Source organism: Neurospora crassa, linkage group II (genome assembly GCF_000182925.2).
Source record: "Neurospora crassa OR74A linkage group II, whole genome shotgun sequence".
In the NCBI taxonomy this organism is placed as follows: domain Eukaryota; kingdom Fungi; phylum Ascomycota; class Sordariomycetes; order Sordariales; family Sordariaceae; genus Neurospora; species Neurospora crassa.
The window spans coordinates 788,240-814,118 of NC_026502.1; the positions used below are offsets into that span (position 1 = coordinate 788,240).

General features: G+C 51.0%; 6 protein-coding genes and 3 non-coding genes across 10 annotated transcripts; 6 read left to right on the forward strand and 3 right to left on the reverse strand.

Annotated features, from left to right (window-relative positions):
- Nucleotides 1-282: 282 nt before the first annotated feature.
- On the forward strand, nucleotides 283-1,022 carry NCU03418 (the record flags this gene model as incomplete). 2 transcript variants are annotated; one of them, XM_011395241.1, is made up of 2 exons in its annotated part: nucleotides 283-453; nucleotides 862-1,022. In XM_011395241.1, 2 exons carry the CDS (start codon nucleotides 283-285, stop codon nucleotides 913-915), a joined length of 225 nt encoding a protein of 74 aa, XP_011393543.1. In that variant the 3' UTR covers nucleotides 916-1,022. The 2 variants fall into 2 exon arrangements, with proteins under 2 accessions (XP_011393543.1, XP_011393542.1); XM_011395240.1 differs by lacking the exon at nucleotides 862-1,022 and adding an exon at nucleotides 650-848.
- A 4,976-nt stretch (nucleotides 1,023-5,998) lies between these two features.
- NCU15258 lies at nucleotides 5,999-6,083 on the forward strand. Its single transcript has one exon. It is a non-coding gene; the product is annotated as a tRNA-Ala (tRNA).
- A 1,471-nt stretch (nucleotides 6,084-7,554) lies between these two features.
- On the forward strand, nucleotides 7,555-7,656 carry NCU15259. The gene has a single exon. It is a non-coding gene; the product is annotated as a tRNA-Asp (tRNA).
- Nucleotides 7,657-7,971: 315 nt separating this feature from the next.
- On the reverse strand, nucleotides 7,972-12,069 carry NCU03417 (hypothetical protein). The gene is made up of 4 exons (XM_951771.3): nucleotides 10,784-12,069; nucleotides 8,966-10,720; nucleotides 8,723-8,899; nucleotides 7,972-8,613 (listed from the first exon to the last, which is right to left on the reverse strand). The coding sequence occupies exons 1-4, from the start codon at nucleotides 11,495-11,497 to the stop codon at nucleotides 8,524-8,526; spliced, it is 2,736 nt and encodes a 911-aa protein (XP_956864.3). The 5' UTR covers nucleotides 11,498-12,069; the 3' UTR covers nucleotides 7,972-8,523.
- A 304-nt stretch (nucleotides 12,070-12,373) lies between these two features.
- Nucleotides 12,374-16,920, reverse strand: NCU03416 (telomeric repeat binding factor 1). Its single transcript, XM_951770.2, has 3 exons — nucleotides 14,931-16,920; nucleotides 14,349-14,879; nucleotides 12,374-14,292 (listed from the first exon to the last, which is right to left on the reverse strand). Exons 1-3 carry the CDS (start codon nucleotides 16,336-16,338, stop codon nucleotides 12,782-12,784), a joined length of 3,450 nt encoding a protein of 1,149 aa, XP_956863.2. The 5' UTR covers nucleotides 16,339-16,920; the 3' UTR covers nucleotides 12,374-12,781.
- Nucleotides 16,921-19,403: 2,483 nt separating this feature from the next.
- NCU03415 (aldehyde dehydrogenase) lies at nucleotides 19,404-21,682 on the forward strand. The gene is made up of 3 exons (XM_951769.3): nucleotides 19,404-19,900; nucleotides 19,983-21,274; nucleotides 21,343-21,682. The coding sequence occupies exons 1-3, from the start codon at nucleotides 19,833-19,835 to the stop codon at nucleotides 21,465-21,467; spliced, it is 1,485 nt and encodes a 494-aa protein (XP_956862.1). The 5' UTR covers nucleotides 19,404-19,832; the 3' UTR covers nucleotides 21,468-21,682.
- Nucleotides 21,683-22,002: 320 nt separating this feature from the next.
- NCU03414 (hypothetical protein) lies at nucleotides 22,003-22,485 on the reverse strand (the record flags this gene model as incomplete). The annotated part of the gene is made up of 2 exons (XM_951768.1): nucleotides 22,003-22,151; nucleotides 22,266-22,485. 2 exons carry the CDS (start codon nucleotides 22,483-22,485, stop codon nucleotides 22,003-22,005), a joined length of 369 nt encoding a protein of 122 aa, XP_956861.1.
- A 1,340-nt stretch (nucleotides 22,486-23,825) lies between these two features.
- Nucleotides 23,826-25,013, forward strand: NCU03413 (hypothetical protein). The gene has a single exon (XM_951767.3). The coding sequence runs from the start codon at nucleotides 23,872-23,874 to the stop codon at nucleotides 24,820-24,822; it is 951 nt and encodes a 316-aa protein (XP_956860.3). The 5' UTR covers nucleotides 23,826-23,871; the 3' UTR covers nucleotides 24,823-25,013.
- Nucleotides 25,014-25,462: 449 nt separating this feature from the next.
- NCU15657 lies at nucleotides 25,463-25,578 on the forward strand. The gene has a single exon (XR_897815.1). It is a non-coding gene; the product is annotated as a 5S ribosomal RNA (ribosomal RNA).
- The last annotated feature ends 301 nt before the right edge of the window (nucleotides 25,579-25,879 follow it).

Sequence of the window (25,879 nt, forward strand, 5' to 3'; positions counted from 1 at the left end):
TCTACCCGGGACGCTACACATAACCTAACCACCAGACAACCATCTTGATGCTAGATGTGGAGGACGAAAATCAACGCATCCCGCCTTATCGCTGTGGACACCTTCCCTTACCCATTCCAAATTCCACTGTCAACTCTTTTGACATCCTCGTTTCTCAATATCCCACCAAACAACCTGCCGCGTGACCTGAAGATACTATCATCTCTACGGCCGCTCTCCCCCTAGGATCCGTAGTAGGTTGCAAGAAAGGCAACCTCGGCAGTGGACGAGAAATGGGTCTTGATGAACGCTTTTTTCGCTCATCCACCCAGTGGGCATTCGTTCACTCCCCGTGCGGGTACGCATCACGGCGACGCCGGTCAAGCTACCTCGCAGCCCGGGCTTCAGCATCCAGAACCACCCTCCGGGAATATCATCTGGGCCCGGGAATATCCTACCACTACAGATATCAAGGTGAGCTTGAAGCTGTTCCACAATCTGCACACACTTTCTGCACCTCATTACTCATGACTTCTTCTCCCTCAACCCACGGCCGCTCCTGCATACCTCTTCTCTCCACCTTGCTATCCACCTTGCTACCTCTATCCACGGCACCTTGCTGTTTTTCGTTATGAAGCCGAAACCACTGCATCAAGCTGTCCTCACGCAGCCGCCCCGTTCATCTGAAGATATCCAGGCTAGAAGCGAGTCCATCATCCACTGCACCGAGTGGCCTTCAATAAGGCTAAGCTCGAAACTTGGTGTCGGATCCTCTTCGGTGGAATTGTTCTAGCGTGGATATCGTTATGTTCTCGAAAGCGACCATCATTCCAACCACCTTCTTTTTTCTGGATCTTCTTTTAGCGTTGATGATCAGCTTAGGGCCGAGTTCGGCGTCTCCGAAAATCCGGACTCGGACATAATTTGGGAAGTTGAGAGGTGCAAACTGCAAAGGCGTCAAGAAGCATTCACCACCATGCCCGTCGGAAAAACACACTTCCACGCCTCAAAAGCTCCGGAAATCGGACATGGGTAATTTAGTTACCAAGCTCCGTTTATCTGGCAGTAGTGTAGTGTATAGGTATGTACATGATACGGACGACATCCCAAAATCATTTCCAAAAGTCCATTCACAAAAGTCGCCGAACACGCCCTAACTTGTTGGGGTTTGGTGAGGTCTTCAACGGTTTCTTGACTAACAACAGCTGAGGGGCTGCAGGGGAAAGTTCGCAACTGAGTTTAACCCCGCCTGTTTGATATGGTGTCGTGGTATTGTGATAAACAAGGGTAGCTCTCAGTTCGATAGAGAGCAGGTACGGATGGCCTGAAACTGCACTGAAACGCCTTGGCCATTTGGATAGCAACCGTCTTCTGCCTGTTCGTGATCATGCTTCCTCGTTCGGCCAGTCTTCAATGTGATGCAAAGCAAGCACACAGCCGGACACGCACCGACACGTCATATATGTGTTGATACTGTATGTGAGTTGTATCCTCCATGTCCAGACCAGCACTTTGAAAAACGCAGACCAATCCCAGGAACCCCCCAAAATCTCTTATTTTGTCACGCAAAGGATGGATATGACGAAGCTTATACGAAAGCTCAAATCGTTTCTGGCCTGTAAATATATGTGGAATGCGCCGTCATACTGTATACTCATATGAACAAACTATTGGTATGCAACGTGATTAGCTAGCATACGAGTCCCGTCGTAATGGGATGTGGCGTCGCCGTTGGAACCACCGGCCCGGGCCACCGACTAAATTCGGCATGTAGTATTACAACTCAACTCAACAACATATTAACGTGGTACGGGCTATGGGATGAACACACTACATACTGTATTCGAGGTTGGCACATTGATGTTGCCGGGGGAACGGTCACCTTCTTCGTTCCTTGCGACACATTGACCAAGCGTTCATTTGTAGCACGTCCACGAACCCTCGTCTGATGGCTGACATTCAGCTTTGTCTATGTTGAGGACGAGTACGACCCAGATCCAACGCCCACTAAGAAAGGCGTCTTGGCTTGGATCATTGCATGATTGGTCAATGGCATACTACATTGCTTCTTGCTTATTGCTTAACCTGAGAAAACTCAACGGTTGCAAGACGATACAACCCATGAGGTCACATTGCGCACCGGTTGGCGTTACAATCTTCAACTCCTTCCACGCAGCAATCACAGTGCACTACCGTGACAACTTACACATGCTACATGGCGCACTGAGTGCAGACAACAACCTCTATTTACAGAAGACGCATCTGGGACAAGGGGCGAGAAGTCGGAGACCACTACGACCTCGTTCCTGACAGATTGAACGCAGAGATATGTCTCATCACGACGAAACAATCACGCCCATGTTTAGCTATCTGATTGAATGTCTCGGAAGATTATCCAAGCCGTGGACAAACAAGTATGTACAGCTTGTTGAAGACCAAACTGATTTGAGGTTACAATATCTCCAACTTTTGCTGTCATGAATGGCAACACCTTGTCTGACCGTTCTTATAAAAAAAACAAATTCGCATTGGAGCGGCAGAAAGCAACACGATGGGAAGAGATGGGAAAAAAAAAAAAAAAAAAAAAAAAAAAAAAAAAAAAAAAAGATCAGTCTTCAGCTGAGTGGTACTGTTTCTTCATAACCGTTCCTGCATATGCTGCTGCACCGTTCGGCAAGCGATTCTGCGCAGAGTTCGCGAGGCGGATGGATGAGGCGGTCTGCCACTCCCAAGACGACACTCGACCAGAACAGCCCGAGTTGCCAACGGAGTGAGTAACCAGGCCCCCACGACTCATCTGCCGCAGAGCCCCTAAGTCGCAGAATATTGCAGAAGAATAAATCCATTCCGCTAAATCCTGCCGGGCGCGGTGTGGGTAAGTGTCTCTACAGACCTCGAGTTTCTTCCTTGCACCCATCAATCACTTCATTCGCTCCTGCAAAGTCAAAAGTCTTCTTTCCTCATTCCCTTCCGCTTACATAGGTAGTAATCTAGACAGCGCAGCTAATCGCACTAAACTCGAGCCCCGAAAACTTTCGGAAGGCAGGAGCGTCCTAGCACTGTGGGTCTCATACGTATTCGCATTCATCATCTTGCCCCCGCAACCAGAGGTATTCCTGTTTGGAGACCCTCCCGCGATCTGAGGCCATCCCGACCAATACGTAGAGGAGATAAACCTTCATTGTGAAGTGGAAGGAGATGGTCTAGAGCTCCACATCGGTGTGTCTCTCAACTCGGAGTTCGGCACCACGAGAAGCCAGCCGGTCTGGAACATCCTGACCAACATGCCACGCGGTATCTGGCAGAAGTTCCGCCGTCGATCTAGAGCGGCGCAAGGAGTTTTCACAAGGCCCCAAACAGCTCCCCAGCCTTCCATGGTCTTTCATTCAGAACTACTCGTTACCCTTTTGATCACCGAACCTCGAACAAGGAAGTCGCCACAAGCTCCACCTCTGCAGGCCGCCGCAAGCGCCCAACAGGTCGAACCCGAGACATGCTGATAAAATGCCCGGTTCTGACTGGATAGGAGGGATATCCGTCAGTCCGGGTCATTGACCTGCTTTGCGCTTCTTCCCCGTTGACAGTCTGAAGATTGTGTAAGGGTGGAATGGACCCTGAGGACAGTGTGAGACTTGCATGAAAGACTGAGATAAGTCCAGCCTTGTCTTCTCGTGTTGTTTACATATCTCATGGTTGTAACTAGTTGCACTATGTACTTAAAGCCTAGCGGAAGCAAGGTGAGCCGGTAGGAAGTTCGCATGAGCAATCTACCTTGGAGGTAACCACCACGAACATTTCTTCTTTTTTCGTTATCCGCCTTGGCGCGGGCCGACCCTTTTTGTGTTGCTCGCTCTTTTCTGACTTGGGCAAGGGCAGTGTCGGAAAGCTGAAAATTGTCAGTTGACAGGAACTAACGCCTCCAGCGAGTCCCCTGTTCGGTCAAGAACTTTTCAGTGCTACGATCGACATGATGGCATATTGATACTGTGTAGGTAGCCGTGAGAATGAAGAGCTGAGATTCCCGTCTCTCGGACTTTTCGATGGCATTGAAAACCCGGGATAATGGACTTGAGAACAGCACTAGAAGCACTAATTGCTTCACCAAGTGGATATTCGAATTTTTCTCCCGATGACCGCCGCTGCCTAAGCATGTCATCTTGGATGATGCTGGAGGTCAAGTCCATCATTCCCAGCTCCACAACCCAAAAATACAAATCCAATTCCGATTCCAATTCCATTTGTCTCACACGGCAACTTGACAGATCCCGATGGCTTTCCCAGCCTTTCGGGATGTGGGGAGAATCCAGGAGCCAGGCACACCGAACCAGGGTCCCTTCTCCAATGGACCACGTTGTGACAGCCTGCACGCCACAGGTGAGACAGGCTGTGAGGACCGTATTGAACGAGGGCTAATTGGACAGCTCAGCAGGAAAACATAAAGGTCGCATCAATAGGCCGCGCTACTGTCGGTTGTTTAGCACGTGTATTTTGCCGAAGACCGTGCCTGGTCGCATTCGCTTGGTGCTGGGCTGCACGCGCTGCTCGGTACTGTGTGGATTCCGGGAGTCTGTCACCGTACAAGTAGTTCAAAACGAAGACGTCGACGTCGTCCCTGAGGAAAAAGCTGGGACAAGGACATCATCTGTACTCCATCAACATGATGTTAGTTATTATGCGATTCTTCAGAGGCAAATCAGAAAACTTAGTCTTCTACGCTAGTTACGTCATTTTTGCTACCCTTCTTCAGGCCTTTTGCCATCGTTGATCTGCATTGTTTCACCCTAATTCAACCCTTTATCCAAGCAGTCGGGTGTCCCTGACCAGAAACCGCCTCTGTCAACCTCTTTCAACCCAATCCTACCTTTTCACATCCACAATGCTATCATCGCACTTCTTACTGTCATGACCTGACATTGAGCCGCCGGAGAAACTTCATTTTCCGTCCTCCTTCCGTGATCATACACCGACTATCCCGTATCTCACATACCACACAGTCCCAGTGCACCGTCGGGATGTATTCATCGTACGCCCTTGTTCTATAGCTGTCAGTTCCGCTCTATGTAAGCAGCAAGGATGATGATTGCGAGCTGTCAGATACACACAAATCCCAGCACCAACAACAGCACGTCGGGCCAGGCCTTCCACCTTCCCGTCCACCCGTACCCGCCTAAAATGTCTGTCTGTTCCGCCCGCCGCCACCGGCCGGTCTAGGTTTAGCTCAAGCCTGTCATGGCCCCGGCTCTGTAGAAAAGCAAGTTGCCGGGGCCATAGCCAAGGCGGTCTCGACGGATAAGGCTCTAGTGTAACTGTTCTGGATGGATGATCTTGCCTTTATCCTTCACAGTCGCCATCCGCGCGCGGAAAAGTCTCATGTCTTGTCCTCTTCTGCGCCGGCGTGATGAAATCTCCTATCCACAGCAGTTCAAGCACGTTGGTCCATCTCGATCTGGACTTACTCTTTTCCATTAGAAAAAAAAAAAAAAACCAAAAAAATTTGGCTAGACCCAGCCACAGCCACAGCCTAAAAATACGAAACAGCCGGATGTTTGGGATTTGGTTGACATCCCTGACAACACCGGACGTAGGGATTCCGATATTTAAGCCCCAGCTCGAACTAAAGGGACAAATGGGTCCAGTCCGATTGGGTCAGTCACCGTCAACAATTGCTAGCAAAGTATCTACGTACCGGCTCTCTACCTAGGCCTGTTTGAGGGGGGGGGGGGGGGGGGGGGGGAATGCCGGACTGGAGACTGGACGGAGTTCCGGAGGCTGAAGACTATGCCGGTCCGAAAGGAGGGTATCGATCCGAGTTTGTCTTAGTTGATCTTGATATATTTCAAGACTGAGGCCTCTTCTGAGGGACCAAGGAATGGGTACTTAACCTATGGATGGAGGTACAAGGTAGAATGGACGTCGTCAAGGGAAGACCTTAGAAGACTTCGTGGGGAGATGCAATACCGCGACAATGGAACAGCTTCCATTGATAAAATGCAGAAGGTTATTGTTATCTTCATCGTTCGGGCGTGTGGCTCAGTTGGTAGAGCGTTCGCTTAGCATACTCATCTGTATGCGAAAGGTCCTGGGTTCGATTCCCAGCTCGTCCAAAATCAGCTTTTTTCTTCTTGCTTGTGCATTTACTGCCTGGTCTCTTTTTTTGCCTTTTTCGTTTTGTCGCGATATGCTTTCTTGCACAGCATGCGGCGATATTGAGAGCAAACTCGTAGAGCGGCGATTGTTGTCCTCCCAAAAATGATCAAGAGGATTGACAACAAGGCTCCACTAAAGCTGTCCGACAACTTTCTAATATCATTTTCGATGCTTGCATTGTTGCTTTACGGGGTTCCAAATCGCCATTTGCGAGACATTAGTATTTTTCTAATTTTTCTATAAAGACATCATGGATGGAAGTTGGACGTCACATTTGTACTCTCGTTTTCATTTTTTTTTTTTCTACGAATAGTGCAGGCTTGAGCGGGCTAAGCTTCTTTGGAAGAACTCGCGCGTAAAATTTTCATCTCTTAGCTAAAGAGGTTGGACAAGATGTGGTCTAGATTCTAGAAGGGTGAGAACTTTAGCAGATTGCCCATCTCGCTCGCTGCAAAGTATCTTGAGGGTAGTTTTGTTCATCAAACAACCTTTACTGTCATGACATGACCCATATCTTATGTGATTTAATCCCAGGCTCAACCATACATGTGTGGAAGAAATACGACAAACTACCACGTTAACATGATATTTCGGTATCCAAATATCGAACAATCTATACCTCGGTCTCGACTACGTACAAGTAAATGTTCAAACAGTCAGTATCGCAAACGGCGACCCTACGAGCACTTGCCACCCAAGACAAGAAGACATCAATACCAACAAAACATATGAATCACACTCGATAGTCGATATCCGACAATCAAACGTTTACAACGTCCGGAGAAGGGAAGAAGCTCGCAGGTAGCAGGCGTAGAAGAAAACGGCGCATGCTATCTATCTATCTATCGAGTAACGAACTCCTAGACTAGACTTGACTCGACTAGACTAGAACTGTCATCACAAGTGCATGCATGCATGCATGCTAAAAGATGGATCGTTTGTTTCTCTCTCTGCTAAACTGGATACGAGCGCAGAAGACGATTTAATAACCCCCAGGCTAGAAAGAAAAAAAATCAAGAAGTTGCAAGACGTGACGTGCCGCGTGACGTTATTGCGTTATTCATCTGCACTTAAGCACTTCCACGCATCACGCATCACGCATCGTGCATCGCAGACTGCTGCTGCTGCTGCTGCAGCGGCGTTTTGTTTGAACTTCGTCACAACCACAATCAAAACTACACTACAGAGCCTCAGCTGACTTTGCAAAAATTTCGAAACCCCCATTTCTTGCCAAAGAGAATTACGAAAATTGTAAGGCGATATAACGAGTCGAAGCGCGCAACCTCCTCGAGTGTCTCCCGAGGCGAATGCCACATTCTGTAAGTGTCGCATTCCCACTCTCACCTAGATAGTCCCGCCTATATAAGCACTTGCTCCCAGCCCGATTCCCAACAACCAAACTACGACAGTTGCCTCACAACTGTAACATCTTCCGTAGTATAGTGGTCAGTATGTGAGCTTGTCAAGCTTTGAACATCGTCAAATCAGTTCGATTCGCTCGAGACCCGGGTTCAATTCCCGGCGGGAGAGACCAACATTTTTTTTCTCTTCTACTTCACTATCGTTGTAGTGCTTTGTCTCCTCTCCCCTCATAATTTTTTTTTTTTTTTTTTTTTTTTTTTTTTTTTTTTTTTTTTTCGCTTGTCGTTGTAAGTTCTTCTTTTGTGTTGCATGCCCCCTCCCCTCCCTTGACTTTGCATTTTTCTATTCTCCCACGGTCAGAAAAGAAAATCGGACATCACGCAGGACCTCAAACAGTGGAAGAAAGGTGCCGGTCGTACTTCACCCAAATCATAAACTCCAGCGAACCGCATCTATAGGTCCATCCATCATGGGAATGTCATCGTGATGCAACCAACCTACACCAGTTGTTCCATTGTTCTCCTTGTCCATCAAGTAATGTTGCTTTCCACCGCTGTGCTCGTTAATCGGTATCTATCTCTACTATATACCACAAGCCAGGCGACAACGCACCTCAACGCTCGCATCCCACCCATCCTTGTCATCATCAACTATCCCAAAGTATACATTATCCTGAAGTGTGCTTCCCTTAATCCTTTCGTGTGAAACCATTCTTTCTAATATATCTTTTCTTCCCCCCTCCGTCCTTTTCCTCTTGGCTCGCCTTTTCGCTGTCCATCCCCAATTTTTGTCTTTCACTTTCCTTTCGTGCCCTTCTTCCATGATCCATCGCGCTTTTTTTCAAGGTCATGTCCCTCCTCTTTAACCCACGGCATGTAGGTGTATATGCCTGCCTTTCTCCTGGCTTGTCTACTAAAAGCCCCCATGGTAATCGTTTGGTTGCTCGCTTTCTTCGCTTGATGATCGATCGCTCGATCCCTCCTCTCTTCTCTTGATTTGTTGCCGCATCTTACCGTTCCCTTAAGAATGGTCCCACTATATCAAATCCCACAAGTCAGACGGCCAAAGTTCGCCCATGCTAGCACCTAACTGGGTCATGTCGAATTCGGAGTTCATGGTATTAGGCTATTTTGAGTTATATCTGGTTAGCTTATTGCGCGCATACCATGAAAAATGAAGACGAGGAAAACAAGAAAAACATATTATGTACGATAGCCAGGGAAGGGATACTCACAAACTGAAAACCTCCAGCGTTAGACCATTCGCCTCCAGCACCCGTCAGACCAACACCGGGAACTACACTCCACGGTGTGCCCGGGATGTCTACCGCCGGACCGAGCGTGACTGGCGGCATGGGTGCTTGTTGCGGCTGTTGTTGCGTGTTTCCGGGGTGAAGGAAGGGCGTTGGGGGCTGATAGAACATCCAACGGTTAGCTTGTCTTTCGTATATATGCGAGAGAGGAGAACAAGAACATACCCTTAACCGAGCCATATAATCCGCCGCTATCCCATTTAGAAACTGCGAATTGGAAGGCGTCGCTAGCCCATTTGGCGCTACTTTGTTATTCCCAACACCACCAGAGACATCAGCAGGCTGACCATTAACAGGCGTCGCAGACTCCCTATTCCCAGCCAGTCCAGGCTGCTGTGGTGGCCTCTCCGCGTCTTCCTGCTTCTCAGCACCACACTGATGTCCACGTTCCTGACTACTGCTCGGCTGACTCTCGTTGGACCCACCGGCTCCTCCCTGGGTCATCGGCACGAGTTTACAGTGCAGTTTGATAAACCTTTCAGCGCTCGTCGCCTTTGCTTGCTCTGTTGTTTTAACCCCCAAGTGTGCCTCCAGCAATCCAACCGCTGCGCACATAATCGAGTACCCCCACGGTTCGTTGTTGCCGCATCGGAGTATACGGTCCTCCTTGATGGCCAGGCACTTCTCCAGAAGCTGCAGCGTGTGCTGCGAGTTAATCATGATCATGTTGGTGGAGCCGCGGGGCTGCAGCATGGTGACGCTGCAGAGATTGATGGCTAGGGTGAGACAGTCTTCGCGGAGGTAGTTGAGGGTGCGGATGCCTTGCTGAGCGAGCTTGTCGTTGAGAAGGACCATGTCGCGCGCAGCGTTGTAGTAAATTATCTCGGAGTATTGATACTTCGAATTGTCTTTGCGAAGCTTCAGGTAGGGATGATGGAGCTTGATGATGAACTGTCGAAGCTGGATGTGCAGGAGAGTGTAGGCGAGGAGAGGTTTCTTTAACACGCCCGTGGGAGCCTCGGCGTCGGTGACGTCCCATGAGGGTAACGAGTCGATCTCTTGATTGATCTCGTTGGTGTAGCGTATTATTTGGTCATAATCGAGTTTCTCGCATGGACCATTGAGGACGCGGATAAGGTCAAGACGAAGGTCGAGGCTTTGCCGGCTGAGATGTTGGTAGGAGGAAAAAGTATACTCGGTGGGTGGTTTAGAAGGAGGAAGTTCTTTACTGTTTTCGTCGAACTCGTCATCGTCAATGTTACGAGGAGGTTCGACGTTGAAGTGTAAAGCGCCGAGAATGCTGGGTAGGCCCATGTCAAAGGATGCTTGCAGATCAAAGCTCTGGATGGTTGCCCATATCCTGCGTCTCAGTTCCTGGTTGAAGGGGCTGATATTATGGCTGGGCTCGAGATGCAAACCAACCGAGATGGCATCCATCGACATGGCGCCAGCTCCTTTCCAGAATCGCTTTTTCTTCACCGTGTTGACGCGTTTTGCGAGGTACACCAAACATGCGATCTGGTAGTGGATGAGACGACGATGTTTTTGACTCTGCTTTTGCTGCCACTCATCAACGGCATCTATCCATTTGAGTGCATCAGCATGTGAGCGGCTGATCATTTTGTCAAACTCTTGGGGAAAATGTGAACCGAGACAACTGGAAACGCCCAAGATGGCCAGGATGAGAGCAGTGAAGGCGGCTGATCTTGTTTGAGCAGGGTCCCAAAACTTGTCATAGTCCCTGCGGAAGGTGGGGATATGAACAATGCGATGAATCTGCTCGAACTGATCAAGGTAGATGGTCACAAGGGAATCCGTCCTCTCCTTGGACGGCAGCAAAGACTCGAGCGACTCATCCGCTTGATGGAACCTGATCTCTCTCTCTTCTGTACGCTGTTGTCGGTCCTTCGTGTTAGGAATGGTAAACGGACGGAAGAACTCTTCCGATGTTTCCTTCATAAAGTGACAAAGGCCGGCAAGCTAGAGACGGTGATTAGCAGAAAGAACACCTCACTTGCTCACCGTCACGACTCCAATACATACCTCTGAGAAAGCACGGGATGCGCTGTGTGGGCCGAAATACCGCGTCTTGAACTCCTTGCCACGGAGAAATCGCAGCTCCTCCTTGGACTCATCGTTCACAGCATCGGAAAACTGGTTATACCCATACTGCGCCCCGATTTCTTGGTCCTCTCCAGAGGCGGCGTGAAGCTTCTGCATAGGAGGTGAGTTGTCTGTAACAGTGCTACCATCAAGCGAGGCGTGCTGCTTGAGCACGATGTTCTTTAGCTGGGCAATTTCCAACTCGAGACGACGGATCCTCTCGGACTCGCGGGCATCCTTGCGGTAGTAAGACGAGTCGCCGCTGCCGCCATTGGGCAGCGACAGCCTGGAGTCGAAGCCGGCCAGGGCCGAGTGAGACAGGCCGAGCTTGTTTGGCGGCGCCAGACCGGGCCGGGTCTCGTACTCGCAACGCTCCGGAGTGCCGGACTGCATACAGCGAGAGCAAGGGAACTCGCGGTCACACGAGAGTTTCCTCCTGCGGCACTCTAGACACGAGAGACGGACACGCTGCCTCTTTCTTGGGGGTGGGCGGGAGCCATTGCTGTCATGATGGTCGTCGTCCTGGTCATGGGACTCGTCCCGGTCCCGGCTGCTGATGCGGTCACGCCTGTTGCTGGCGGCAGGAGACTGACTCGGCTCGACACTGCGCTCAACACTGCTGGGTTCGACGCTGCCCCGGCTAGGCTCCGACATGATGAAGGGCAGCGGAGGTCCGAGAGTAAAAGCGAGGGGCGGCTCGGACTTGGACCCAGAGACGGCCGAGATTTTGGTGGGTCTTGGCCCCTTTAGCCCTTCAGCCCTGTTTGAGTGGGTGTTGTGGTGGATGGCAGGGTCAGTGCAAGATCAATGCTTGACCGTGTTTTTGCCGGCGGGTGGAACAAGAAGAAAGAAAAGAGTCGTCGGATTGGTACCGGAAGATCGGAGAATGACGTTGCGTGCGTTGGGGTTCTGCTGGGCTAAAGTGTTTTTGGAGCTGCACTGTCTCGCTGCAGTTCGCCTACTTAGGTTCCGTCGGGTCCAAGGAACGGGTACCCAGGCTGGCCCGTGGTCCCAGATGGATCTGATAGTAAGTACCTAGATCTTCCAAAAGATCCGGGGTAGGCCCTCGATGGAGCAAACGATGTGAAACGTGGCGTTCCGAGCAAAAAACAGCAACAGAGCAACTCAAGTCCCAGAGGGAAAGAAAGGTGGAGTTGAAGAATGTTGAGCGTGGAAGGATGGAATATTTTCAACAAGGCCCATCGTTGCCTGGAATTTTGGTAGTGTCCGGTGTCCCCCCCTCGTAAAATTTCTCACAGGCACTTTTCTGGCTTCGATGTTTCCTTCCCAGCGCTGACGAACATGGGGGAATTGTGCTGGGGGGCATGTTCAGTTCAGCCATTTAAGTCGGAAGTCCGAGCTTAACCCCGCACACTCCCTGCTTTATAGACTCATTAACCAGTCACGAGTCAATTCGCTGCCTGGGTAATCTTGGCCAACTCGGCATCAACCTCGGCGTTAATCAAGACAGTCGTGCATAAAGAGGGGGTCATGCATAAAACTTGAACTCAACCTGCATAACTCGACCGTTTGGACAACACGAAAGAGCATCATCTTAGTTTATGTTTCTCTATCACAATCAATAAAACCTTCCACTACAAAAGGTACAAGACAACACTGTCTAAACCCATACATATATTCCCCGTGGTATCACCATCCCTCTTGCATGGCCACTGGTGACCTAACGCCTCCTGAGAATTCAAAGCATGTCTAAAAAGCGCCCGACACTTCTGTCCTGCCGCCCATACTGTAACCCCAAACGCCTGAACATAATAATCATGACAGTCCCTGAATCATCTCAGTTTCATGCCAAGGAAGAAAATAACCTCCTCAATCCCACATGTACTCACATCCATCGAGCATCTGTAGTGACATGAAACGCTTTCCCAACTGTATAATACTCGTCTCCACGTCTTCATCACTCTCAGGGCTTGGATTCTATCCAGCAGACGTTTCCGGCACAGTTGCCGCTTGATGACTCTCGTGAGCAGGCGAAGTCGCTCCAATTGCAGCCTGGAGCGTCTCAAAGAGCTTCACGTCTTGAGCTTGATCTGGTGTTGAGTGGTGGTTCGGAGGTATGGGTGGGAGCCCAAAGCTCGGTGTAGCTTGATTGCTCAATGTTGAGCTTGCTGCTGCTGGCTCCGCAGCGGCTACGTGGACATGGGGCTGAGCAGCTGCTATTGCTGGTGTTGCCGTTGTCGTAGTTGATGTTGATGCTGGAGCCGGGGCCACATGGTGCTGCTGTTGCTGCTGCGGCGGCGGCGGCTGTGCCTGTACCTGAGGCTGCGGTTGCGGTTGCGTCTGCTCGTGTTGCTGTGAACCTGGGTGTAATTGCTGCTGCTGGTGCAACTGTTGGTGCTGCTGTTGCCCTTGCGGCTGATGATGTTGTTGTTGGTGGTGGTATTGTTGCGGTGGAGCTGGCGCCAGCGCTTGGGGAGTTTGAGAACGCATTTGGGATTGGGCTAGCTGTTGAGGTTGCTGTTGGGGTCGAAGTGGCTGTAATGGTTGCGAGTGTTGCTGCAAGTGCTGTTGTGAGTGTTGTTGAGCGTTTGCTTGAGGGTGTTGTTGTAGATGTGGCTGAGATTGTTGCTGGTGTAGAGGCTGAGGTTGTGATTGAGGCTTCAACGCCGGTTGCAAAGACTGAGGAGCTGGGGCCGGCTGAATTTGCGGCAGATTGCCGACCTGATGCGCTGAGTGGTCTACGGGCTCAGTCTTGACCATTGGTGAGATCGGGACTGGAGCAAGAGCCGCAGGCTGGTTTGTCGGTCCTTGCGTGGGCGTGGGCGTAGGCGTCCCATTCAAGTGACCAGTCCCTGGTCCAGGAGTTGCGGTGTGAGCACGAGCGGGAGAGGGCGCAATCGGACTGCCGGCAACTGGGTGGTGGTTGTTATGTAGCCCACCCAATGTCATGATGCCTGCTAACCGTGCTTGTTCATCCTCCGCATTAAGGCGGGCCTTTTCCTCCGCCTCCTTGCGAGCAGCCTGTCCGGGCGCCCTGGTCTTGAGTTCACCCGTAACACTCTGTAGATAGTAGGGCATCTCGGAGTTTGTCTTGAGAAAGAACAGCTTGAGGTTCCTTGCCTTGTCCTTGAGCTGGACCTGCGTGCGATCCTTCAGAATGTCCGAAACGGACCCATGAGCCCCAAAGAGTGACAGAATCTGACTCCAATGAGGCCCCTTCACCATGTCCAGACCCATCATGAGAGCCTTTTCCTCGTCGGGGGTCCATGGTCTGCGAGTCGAATGCAGTCCCTCCCTGCGAGTCGTACTCGATGACTTTGCGACAGCGGCCTGTCTTGCCTTCTCGTATAGCACTGAGGTGGGACAAGATTGGTTAGGAGGTAACGTCTCCCCCGTTGTCCCCATTCCAATATTAGAAGATGATGCTGGGGGATATTGCTGGTATGTCGGTGTTTGTAGCTGGTTGATGTTATGGTACTGAGGATGTACTGTCATATCAAAAATTAGTCTTGGGGTCCCGTCAGCATGATGTGTTCAGCCTTACCTTGGCCGTGATTCTCCCGCATGGTATCTTCATAGTTCTGTGGAACATTTGAGAGCCCGTCAACTGGTGTCCCAAGATTATCGTTTAGCTTTTCAGCAATGAGGGATGCCAGATCCTTTGTGTCAAAAAGCCCGCTTGATTCACCCTGCCCGTTTTGTTCTAGAAGCCCGTCTTTCAATCCATTGATATGGTCGGGGAGAGATTGCTCGATAAGTTTACTTAGATCGAAATTGTCATCAGCAGATACGGACGCCTCATTGTGGAGGTTTCCCGCGTGGAAGTCTTTAAGCTCGCCGTTCTCGACAATCTTGGACTGCAATAGGGCGGCCAAGTCGGCATGCTCGTCCTGGACGTTGTTGCCGTTTTGAATTGGGTCCGATACGATCGACTCGGGTGCAATCGGCTCCTCACTGATTGGGATCTTGACCCCATATTCTTCGGCATATTCAACGACTACCCCAATGTGGCTTTGCAAAAAGGCACAGAGGGTCTCGGGAAAAGTATCAGGTGGGTACTTGCTCTCTAGAGATTCTTTTATACGTCAGCATGACTTGCCTTGAAAAGGTATGGGGCCAGGCATACTTTTGGGCTGTTCACTGTTGGCGAGTGTGGACAACAGCTCCCTGCGGTCCTTGATCTTCACGGCGAGTTGGTCCGCATCAGTGTCTGTGACGACATCAAGGTTACGTTGCTTGAGCCAGTCTTCGAAGTTATCTGGAAAGAACTTGTCGAGTTGTTCTGTAACCTGCTGAGGAGTCGCCTGCTCATCCAAGGAATCCAGAAAGGCCTGAGTTTTGAGGCTGAGGAGCAAGTCGGCCAATGTATCTTTAAACTCGCCATCTTCCGGTACAAAGATTGAGAAGAAAGAGTCGTCCAAATCCTTGCAGGCAACATCGTTTGCACCAAAGACACTGATAGCCGTCGTAGCTAGGTTTGCAACCCGAACCGTCTCGCGGTCCTCTGAATCATTGATCTCCAGTTCGTCTGGAAGAAGCACAGGACTGTCGGAGAAACCCTTTCTGGCTAACTTGAACGACTCTGTCAACAAATCGTAGTGTTTCCGAAACTCGGCATCGGTTTCAGAAAGAAGTGATAATGTTTCGTTTCGGGGCTGTTGGGATAGTCGAAGCAGAATCTGGACAGCCAAGTTTCCGAGCACCGGAAGACTCATTGAACGGATCATATACGTCGAGTTAGATGAGGCCTTCATAAGTTTATCCCCGCATTTCTCGGGCATCGGTGTAGCTGTAGCAGACAGAGAGACAGCGAGCGCCGGAGGAGGAGCCGAGCTGGGGCCGGATGGATTTTCGAGCGAGCTATCATTGCCGATTTGGCTGTGCTGTTTCTCAAAATCGCCAAGCGCAGTTGCGAGGGCTGCCTTGATATCAAACGGTATGTCCTGATCCATCTCATCAACGTGTTCAAGCTTGGGGCGCTTGCCATTCGAGTCTTGCGGATCGGGGCTATGGGACCGTTTTGGAGGTTCTGTCAAAGCGGGAGACGCCTGGGGAGGCACGTTGGATACCGCATGAGGGCTCGGCTGGGGCAGCGGGACTTGTACGAGTGGTTGGGAGATCGGTGCAGCGGTCGTCGTTGAGGAGGGTTGAGGCTGGGGAGTCGAGGGCGTCTGATAAGACGGGGGATTCGAGCTTTGTAGAGCCTGCTGAAGAGCATGGCTGAGAGAGGAAGCTTGTGACAATTGCTGCTGGGGAGGCTGGGCTGTCTGGCTCGGGGGTCCTTGAGACGACTGTAGGGAGTGGTTCAGCGGTGGCTGCTGTGCTTGTTGTGGTTGTTGCTGCACTGGCTGGGGAGGAGGAGCAGAAGCACCTTGGGTCGGTATCGACGGTGGTGTCGGCGTGGGAACGGGAGCTGGACCCGGAGCGGGAGCGGGAGTCGGAGTTGAAGCCGGGCTCTTGGCTTCTTCGGTATGCTTGCTCAGGGCAGCGAGGAGGTTGGCCTCGATGGCCGCTGAGAAGTTGAGGTCGGCCATGGTGAAGCAGAGGGAGGACCACGACCCATTGAACGCGACAACGGAACGGTGTTCGTTGAAGGAGACTCGGGCCCTTGTCGCAAGGGAGCAGCGGCCTCCTGAGCCGGCGACCGGAGCAATCAGCGGCCGCGCGAAGGGATCGAGTCAGTCAAGAGAAATGGTACACGTGAAGATGCTACGGTATAGGATGGATATCAATTGGGCAGACGGACGGTCGGTCGGTCGGTCGTGGATCGGCGTTGGTTGCTGGCCGTTGAGGTGTTCGGACATGGATTGGAGGAGCTGGTAGGAGAAAAATTTTGCCCTTATTTCTAGCCCCAACGGGTTGATACACAACGTCCAGGCAATGCTAGCAAATTTTGGGAGGCGCGTCAAAAATTGCAGACCAACCGACGAGTGGCGGTTGGAGAAGGCTGCTGGAAAACGGAATGGCATTTGGCCGCAACGAAAGAACGGAATGATGCCAAAACTGTTGCAATTCATGGTTCAGTTTCGTTGGCCTCATCCGATGACAGAGTAAATTACCGTACTGCCCAATTCCGCCATCAAGTCTTTCATTCACAAGAGCTGCCTCGCTGGTCGTGAACTAGCAGACGACCGAGCGAGGAGTCGCTCCTTCCATCCTCACTAGCTAGTACCGACATTAGGTGCTACCCCTGGGTGTTGTAGCGGTAACTGAACATCGGCTAGCAGTTATACGTGCTGAGAATCTGGTATACTGTTAGGCTTGTGTTAGTCAGCGCTCCCGCCCCATTGCCTCTAACAAGACGCTGGCCCCACTTCGTAGTGTAATCGTGCATGGTGCTCGGCTGCCCCTGCCGGTGGCCGTTGAGGTTCACGCATTCCTAGTTGGTTGCCCTTTTGGCTGCACTTTGTCAACTGAAAGTCAAAAAGAGGTTCAACCACAGCAATGAGGTGAGCGGAAGTTCCACTTGTCGTGTGAGTGCCTACCTACCTATTTGTATCTCATTCACAGCTGATGACAAAGAAGATTGTTCATGCTTGATTCAAAAACACCGACACGCCCAACTGGTTGGTTTAGTAGGAACCGATGTCGAAGAACAATGCATCCTGCAGACGGGTAAGACCGGTCATCAACGGTAAGCAGACATTCCTCACTTTATGTACCTATCTATCTACCTACACCCAGATGCAGTTTAATGTGTAAGCAGTCCAATGTGTATGTACTTGGATTTCTCATTGGTGATCATTGTGCTGGAAACGTATGCTGCGCACGAACTTGAAGTCTGCTTGCTCTGACCTAAGCCACGTTGTGAAGGAAATGTGGACGTCTCTGAGCATTCGTGATGATGGGTGACTTGTGCGTTGATGTCCTCCTACACTGTTTGGAGAAACCTCCAAACAAAGTCCATCAAACATGTACTGGAATGACATCCAATCCATCTGATTCGATGGCAAGTCGCCTCATAGGCTTGCTTACCATCTGCTTGGTCCGTATTGTACACTGCACTAGAACCCGGAGGCTCGTTGGTGTGGGGATGGCCTCGTGTCATGGGAACGTCCAGATGCACAAATACGACGGATCGTGATAGGTTAGACAAAGCAAACCTAGTTAACGCTGGCACCGCCATCCCGCACCAAGACCCCCCATGCTCCGGAGAGAGGGAAGAATCTCGGAGAGCCGGAAGTGATTGATGCCTCGTGGCTGCATATGTGTCCGTCCGTGGGGGAAGGGCGCCGAATCCGATGTATGTACACTACATCTGGCCGCCAAGGTAGCATTTGAACGAACATCAGCTGGCATGGGCTTGGTTGTCGCCGGGTGAGGTTGGTGTTGTTGGTGTTGTCCTTTCAAAAGTCCGGGGTTGGAGTTCAGAACCAAAAAGAGTCCACAGCGGCATCGCACATGGTCAGCACTCCACCCCAGGCGCTTCGCAGAACATTACCCCGAAATTTGTGTTTTCGTTTCAGGAACTCCAACTAGTATTTTGTAGGCTCCAGTTTCGTTCTCGACGAAAGCCCCCCCCCCCCCCCCCCCCAAAAAAAAATAGCATTTGAGGCCGACACGCTTAGATCTTGGATATGCTTCATATTCCTTTCAGTAGCATTTTCAGACTGGTTCAAGAAACGAAAAAAAAAACAAAAAAAAGGCCTTTGGAGATGATGGTGGCTGGAACACGAGGATGGATGGGCGAACGGGTCCACGGAACAGGGGGTGGACTTTGGGGCAGCGAGATCCTATCTGGAGAAATCTGCGGGGTAAGCACTGCATCACCTATGACAATCCAGATGGCGCTCGCTGTTGTTGTAGTCGCCCACTGCTGGTCACTTGCGCCTCATTTGTCGTTTCTTAATCTGTTTTCCTTCTTTTGGAGAAGCTTGGGGAAACCGTCCAATGTGCATGAGCCCCTTCATCCGATTGATACTCTACACCTGGAGGGACGGTCGAGAAGAGGCTGTCGGCCCTATTGATCGTCAGCCAAGGAAAGGGTTGAGACGTCACGTGTGATTGGCTGTGCTCCAGCCCGGCTTCACTCTCAAACCATGATTGGCCACGCGCAGGGAGATGCTGGAAGCGGACTTTGCGCTTACTGGCGGGCCCCCTTTTCCGCACTGACAAGGGGAATGCGGGGGAGGCACGCGGGGAAAGAGTATGGAGACTGTGGGGACCCCATAGCGACGACGGCAACAATGACAGCCCCGACGTGGCCATCATGGAATGCCGATCCGACTACCCTTGCTGCTTGGTAATCCCATCACAATAGGGCAATCATGAATGGACATGGAACCTCTCAGCCTCCCGTCGGTCTCTCTCTTTCCGTGTCGCTGGACAAGTTATCCGTTTCCAGAAAATAAGACGTAACTCTTTACGGTAGGTTGCCATATGCGGTGTGTGTCCTGTGGTCTTCGTTGTGTACTATGTAGGTTCAACTGAACATCAAGATAAGGATCTGATGGAGCTTGATGAACGACTCGAGATCCGCAGTTTTAGTTTCGTATCCCGTCTTGCCCTGAGTAGGTGGTCAAGGCCGGGACGGAGGTGGGTGGCACTTCCCTTGGCCACACCCACACCCAAGACCTTTTCAGACTGGTTTCAACCGTCAGCCGCCCACGCTAACGTCGCCCGGCATCATTGACCCCGCTCCGTGTTGCGGTCATCCTCCAGGGGGACCCGACCTACCGCCCGCATTATCACGATCCACCTCGGGCGCAAAGAAGGACAAAGACGGTAAGCAGGTACTGGGGCTGTATGTACTCGAGTGCCCAGACTCTACTAGTCTCCAAGCCTACTTACTGCACATGCGCCGACTACTTGAACCTCCCCCTCCCACCACCTCGTCGTGCTTTTCTGTCTCTCCTATCTCCAAGTCGTCAACTATTTCTTCTCCTTCATCAAGTATTTAACCGGAACACTCTCCCAGAGTTTCGAGTTTGTGTTCTATTCCAGCCTTGCTCTCTTCTCTCTTCAGTTTTTGTCTCTTCTTATATACCCCCCACCACCGTACCCCACTTCTCCATTAGCTTCTGTCACAATGTCTTCCAACGTCTTTGTTGAGCTCAAGACGCCGGTTACCGGCACCTACAAGCAGCCCACCGGCCTGTAAGTTCCCATCCACAGCTCTCTCCTCCCCCAAGTTAGGTACTCCCCAAGCACGAGAGCTAACCACAGAATACGCTACCAGGTTCATAAACAACGAGTTCGTCGAGGGTGTCGACAAGAAGACCTTCGAGGTCATCAACCCCGCCACCGAGGAGGTCATCTGCTCCGTCCACGAGGCCACCGAGAAGGATGTCGATATCGCTGTCGCCGCTGCCCGCAAGGCTTTCGAGGGTGTCTGGCGCGACGTCACTCCCCAGCAGCGTGGCATCTACCTCCTCAAGCTCGCCGACCTGCTCGAGAAGAACCTCGACCTCCTTGCCGCTGTCGAGTCTCTCGACAATGGCAAGTCCATCACCATGGCCCGTGGCGATGTGGGCGCCGTCGTTGGCACTATCCGCTACTACGGCGGTTGGGCCGACAAGATCGAGGGCAAGACCATTGATATCTCCCCCGACTCCTTCCACTACACCAGGCAAGAGCCTCTCGGTGTTTGCGGTCAGATCATCCCCTGGAACTTCCCTCTCCTCATGCTTGCCTGGAAGGTCGGCCCCGCCCTGGCCACCGGTAACACTATCGTCATGAAGACCGCTGAACAGACGCCTCTCTCTGCTCTCGTCTTTGCTCAGTTCGTCAAGGAGGCCGGTTTCCCTCCTGGCGTTCTCAACATCATCTCCGGTTTCGGCAGAATTGCTGGTGCCGCCATGGCCTCCCACATGGACATTGACAAGGTTGCCTTCACCGGCTCTACCATGGTCGGCCGCCAAATCATGAAGGCTGCCGCCGAGTCCAACCTGAAGAAGGTTACCCTCGAGCTTGGTGGCAAGTCCCCCAACATTATCTTCAACGACGCCGATATCGACCAGGCCATTGATTGGGTCAACTTCGGTATCTACTTCAACCACGGCCAGACCTGCTGCGCTGGTTCTCGTGTATACGTCCAGGAGGGTATCTATGACAAGTTTGTGGCGGCCTTCAAGCAGCGCGCCCAGCAGAACAAGGTCGGCGACCCCTTCCACGACGAGACCTTCCAGGGCCCCCAGGTCAGCCAGCTCCAGTACGACCGCATCATGGGTTACATCAAGGCCGGTAAGGAGGAGGGTGCTACCGTCGAGACTGGTGGTGAGCGCCACGGTGACAAGGGCTACTTCATCCAGCCCACCATTTTCACCAACGTCCGTCACGACATGAAGATCATGAAGGAGGAAATTTTCGGCCCCGTCTGCGCCGTCGCCAAGTTCTCCACCGAGGAGGAGGTTATCAAGCTCGGCAACGACTCCAACTACGGCCTTGCTGCTGCCGTCCACACCAAGGACCTCAACACTGCCATCCGCGTCAGCAACCACCTTAGGGCTGGTACCGTCTGGGTCAACACCTGTAAGTATACCTGCTTTGTATTGGAAGGAGTAACGTTTCATCGTGCTAACCAAAATTTGTTCCAACAGACAACGCTCTTCACCACCAGCTTCCCTTCGGCGGTTACAAGGAGTCCGGTATCGGTCGCGAGCTCGGCGAGGCTGCTCTGGCCAACTACACCCAGTGCAAGTCTGTTGCTATCAAGCTCAACTAGACAATCCAAGTGTAGCCGACTTCACGATCACACAAATAAAGTAAAACAACAAAAATAACATAATTACAGGAAGGATGGTCAGCGACAGGAGCCGGGTCCGGTGTTATTTTTTCCTGGTGTCTACGGAAAGGGGGACAAAACCTTGGGCCTAGGGTTGTACTACTTGACATCTATGATATCCCATATGAGAGCAATGATTTTTCTATGAACACAAAAACTGATCCCATTTTACTGGCATGATTCTTTCGTGAAATGTTTGTTGATCATTACTTCTTAATCTAAAACTGTTCGTTGTCCTCTCGAGCTTAGTGTCAGGCACACTAGGTAGCTGGGTAGTTAATCACTTGCCGGTTATACAGTTCAAGAAAGCATAATGACGGGTAAAAGAACCTCATATTCGTCAAACTGTGGACGACAAGTCCTCAGACTCAGTCGAACCAAGTCTATCCATTCCTACCTAAACTAGGTACTTAAGGTAGTCCAGCTACCTTAGTCCTCTGTTCATTTGCGTAGGTACGCATCCCTTCAATCTAACCTAGGCTGCGGGAGCCACCCCGGTCGTCTGGGATTCCGTAATGGCACTTTCAAGAGCTTGTATCTTTGGGGTGATGTAATCACTGAGGGTCTGGACTTTCTTGAGGAACGTGTCCTTGTCGTCGGTTGGCATGTTCTCTGCCTTGGTTTCTAGAAGAGAGGTAGTGGAGAGTCAATCATCTTGTTGTCTTCCCCCCCCCCCCCCCCCCCATCCATAAGAAGGAAAGAACGACTGACGACAATGATGCAAGAAAACAAACGCACCTTCGTCGATATATTTAATCAATTCATCCCACTCTGCCTTGATCTCTACAGATTGAATGCCGCCAAGCTTCCTAAACAGGTCTTGGAGTTGCTTCTCTTGCTCTTTGAGTTTCCCTAATAAACGGGCCGCTTTCTCGTCTCCTTGATCCCACCCACATATCTTTATCATTGACAGGTGGCTTGAGAACTTGGCTAGTACCATGTCTGCGCGGTTATTCATTTTGTGCTGATTCTGGGGGGCTGGTCTTTGTGGGTGGTTTTTCTTGCTGAGAATGAAGGTCTCAAAGTTAAGAAGGCTTGTGATGGTCAACTGAGTTGCTTTTTAGGCGCTGCTTATTCGATGGTGGAAATAAGATGCTCTGAGGAACAGGGTAAGAGATGAAGACTGGAGAAGCATCTTTATACCTCTATAAAATGTCTCTTCACAGAGGTGTGGTGATGTTCGAGGCACGCTCATGGCGCATGAGCTTGACACACAAACTATGATTCCTTTGATCGTTTGGAGGCGGCGCCGATTATGAAAGAGATCACCAACGTGAAGTACATGTTGAGGTGATATCGGTTGAATCAGTGTTGGTGTGATTGCCCTTGGAAGTTTTGGGCCACTTGTCATCTCTAGATATTGACTGCATCACTGCCTTCTCCTGGCCTTGGTTGAAGTCATCGCTGATGTCAACGATGAGACGGAGCTCAAAGAAACGCACGGGAACATGACTTGATGTTGGCGCGGCACGAGCACGGCCGTCAACGTCAACACGGGTGGTTAGTGATATCCAGTTTGTCACAGATGGTAGTCGGCTCGTTGGGGCAGTGTGCCTTCTGAGTTCCTCGAGGGATGAGTCCCGACCGGTGAACACATCGAGTTGACCACAGGCCTATTGGGTCGGCTTTTCATCTGAGAATAATCACGCCATAACATGTAAAACGAGTGGCTTCAGTGATGGAGTTAGTTGCTTCATTGCACTCAATCTGCGTGGCCGGCATCGTTCAAGATCGAACAGCCCCCTGCCTTCTCTTCCAGTACAGATGCTGATTTTAACAGGCGAGATCACGCTCACCGGATGGCCTCGGGAAAAAGGTCTAATGCACTTACGTGTCCTCATCATCCTACGGAGGGTTTAACCATACCTGTGCACCACATTACCGGCAATCACCTCGCACTTCAACGATGATCGAAACCAACGGTGTTTTTGAAGGATTGACACACCTTCGAATGCCAAACATGACCAGTTTGGGAGTTTGTGCAATGTCGAATACAGGACGAATGATTCAAGTGCGTCACCGGTTCGTTTCTCGAGTCACTTCGTCGAGCTGATTTACTGTGTTGTCTTGCAGAATTCAATGCATATTGGCACAGCCGCTTGCGATTACCAACTCGATACCGTATTTCTCTAGATGACTGTCATTCAGGGAGGTATTGGTGAACCCGATAGTTTCCACTTGCGATGATCGATCAATGAACACCCCGCTCCCGCAGCATAAGCCACTGCGTCCAAAATGACTCGAAAGTAGCAACTAGGTTTACATAAGAAACAGGCTCGCCCTTCCCAAATGGAGACTAGTTCTCGAGCACCGAGCATCGATTATCGAGCGCAACACCGTCGACATGTCTACTTCTACAATCCCCAATCAACCCAAAAAGTCCATCGCTATCTCGCTGAGCCTAAAAATCAGCGAGGAAGACCGCAACTGCCTCCTTGATGATGGCGCAGAACCGCTCCTTCCATTGTTCCGCAAACTCTTCGAGAAACAGGAAGGCAACAGCAACACCAAAGCCGACCAGGGAGAGGCCGCAATCCCCGCATCACTCGATATTTCCAGCCGCATCCGTCTATTAGACATCATCAGACACGACTGGGATCCCCAACAAGAAGAACTCACCTCGGAAGAAGAATCAGAATGGGAACGCCGTCACAAGCGATGGCTAGGGCACCTCGCCAATGCGCTCACCGTGATAATGATCTCCCATTGGACCTCCCTACAAGACTCCGACTCCAGTGATGGCGACGACAACAGCGCCGCGGTAGGTACCTCTACAGATGATGCCGAGAACGAGGACGAGGAGGCAGATAAACAATGGGAGATGGATGCGCTACAAGATGCGCACGAACTAAGCGACCGCCTGATGAAAGAACCCAAGCGGTCCCGTTCGTGGATCAAGTACCTGGGTCTCGGCGCGGAGGAGCGGACTTTTACAGGGTCTGATTTTCAGGAGCCTTGTGCTCTCGCTGGAATGGCGGAAGGGTTTGTAAGTTATCTGCGGAGAGACAAGGTGGGGAGTAAGCAACAACGAAAGGGGCTGAAGGTGCTCATGAAAGCTTTGGGGGAGGATATAGAAGAGTGCGAATCGCTTGAGGACTGGTTGGTAACTAGTCTCATGCTGTTCTTGGGGGCGGCGGAAGTTCTTCGGCTGCAAGAGAACCCGACCAGACAAGCGGCTAAGCCTGTGGTTTTGTTTTTGAGGAACTATGTGGCGTCGGTGTTGCTGGTGGAGTCTGTGTTTGGGGGAGAGGGAAAGGCGAAGACGGAAGATGAGAGTGAGTTTGTTGTTGTCTAACGGATCAGGGAGGAACCCAAGTCATGGTAGCATAAAAAGCAGAGGGAATGGTCGAGGGAATAGGAAGCCTGATGAGGGGAGCAAAGTAGGGAATCCAACAGCGTACTCAAAATGCAGTAGATAGGAAAAGAAGAAGGTGGCCATGGTGCTAAAAAGAAGAGAGAAGGGGGCCAACCCAATCCGTTTTTTTATTTTTTATTCTTGGTGATCCGCTCCTTTCCCAGAATTTCCAGTGTGTTTTGACACGTCTTCGTTGGCCTGTTGGTTCCATAACCGCTTTGTGTTGTCTTGTGTGCTGCATAAACTCACACCCACCGTGTGTGTGTGCCGCGGGTGGAGTGACGTCGGCCTTTGTCGGGTTCGGAACCTGTATTCCCCGCGCCCATGTTTGCCATACCTCGCGGCTTTCATGCGGCTCTCGCGCGGTTCATGATATAGGTGATAATTCGACGGCGCCTGATATGCAAACGAAACGGACGGCTAGATGATGGCCTTGAAGATGGTATATATGAAGGGGGTCCTGTTCGCTTTTCTAGGGTACCTTATATGTTTGTTCAGTTCCTCACATCCTCGAAGAGGCCAAAGGCGGACCATTTGCTTTGTACTTTATAAGCAGTCAGATAGCACAAGAAAGACACATACGACCATACCCACTGGAAAACTCGGGATCCCGTCCGCTCTCCCATAGATAAGCCAGTGAGGGCCAGACTAGTAGTTGGGTCGGTGACGACCAGCGAATCCCTGGTGTTGTATGTTTTCCCCCCTTTTTTTTCCTCTTTTTGCTTTTTCTCCTTCTTTTACGCTGTCTTTCATGAACAATAAAAAAGTAGTAAAGGAAGTAACAAAAGAAAGAATCGTATCTACGGAGTAAGTAAGACTTGGTATTAATGGTAGTGGTGATCTGGAGGTAGACGTGTAAGAGGAGAATCTTCCGAACCAAGTATATATTTGAGGGCTTGGATCGAAGGGTTCGAAGGTTGAAAGACTTAACCGTCGTCAGTACCTGATGCGAGATGCGTTCAAGAGTGAAAGGTCAGCTATCTTCCATGCTTATAAG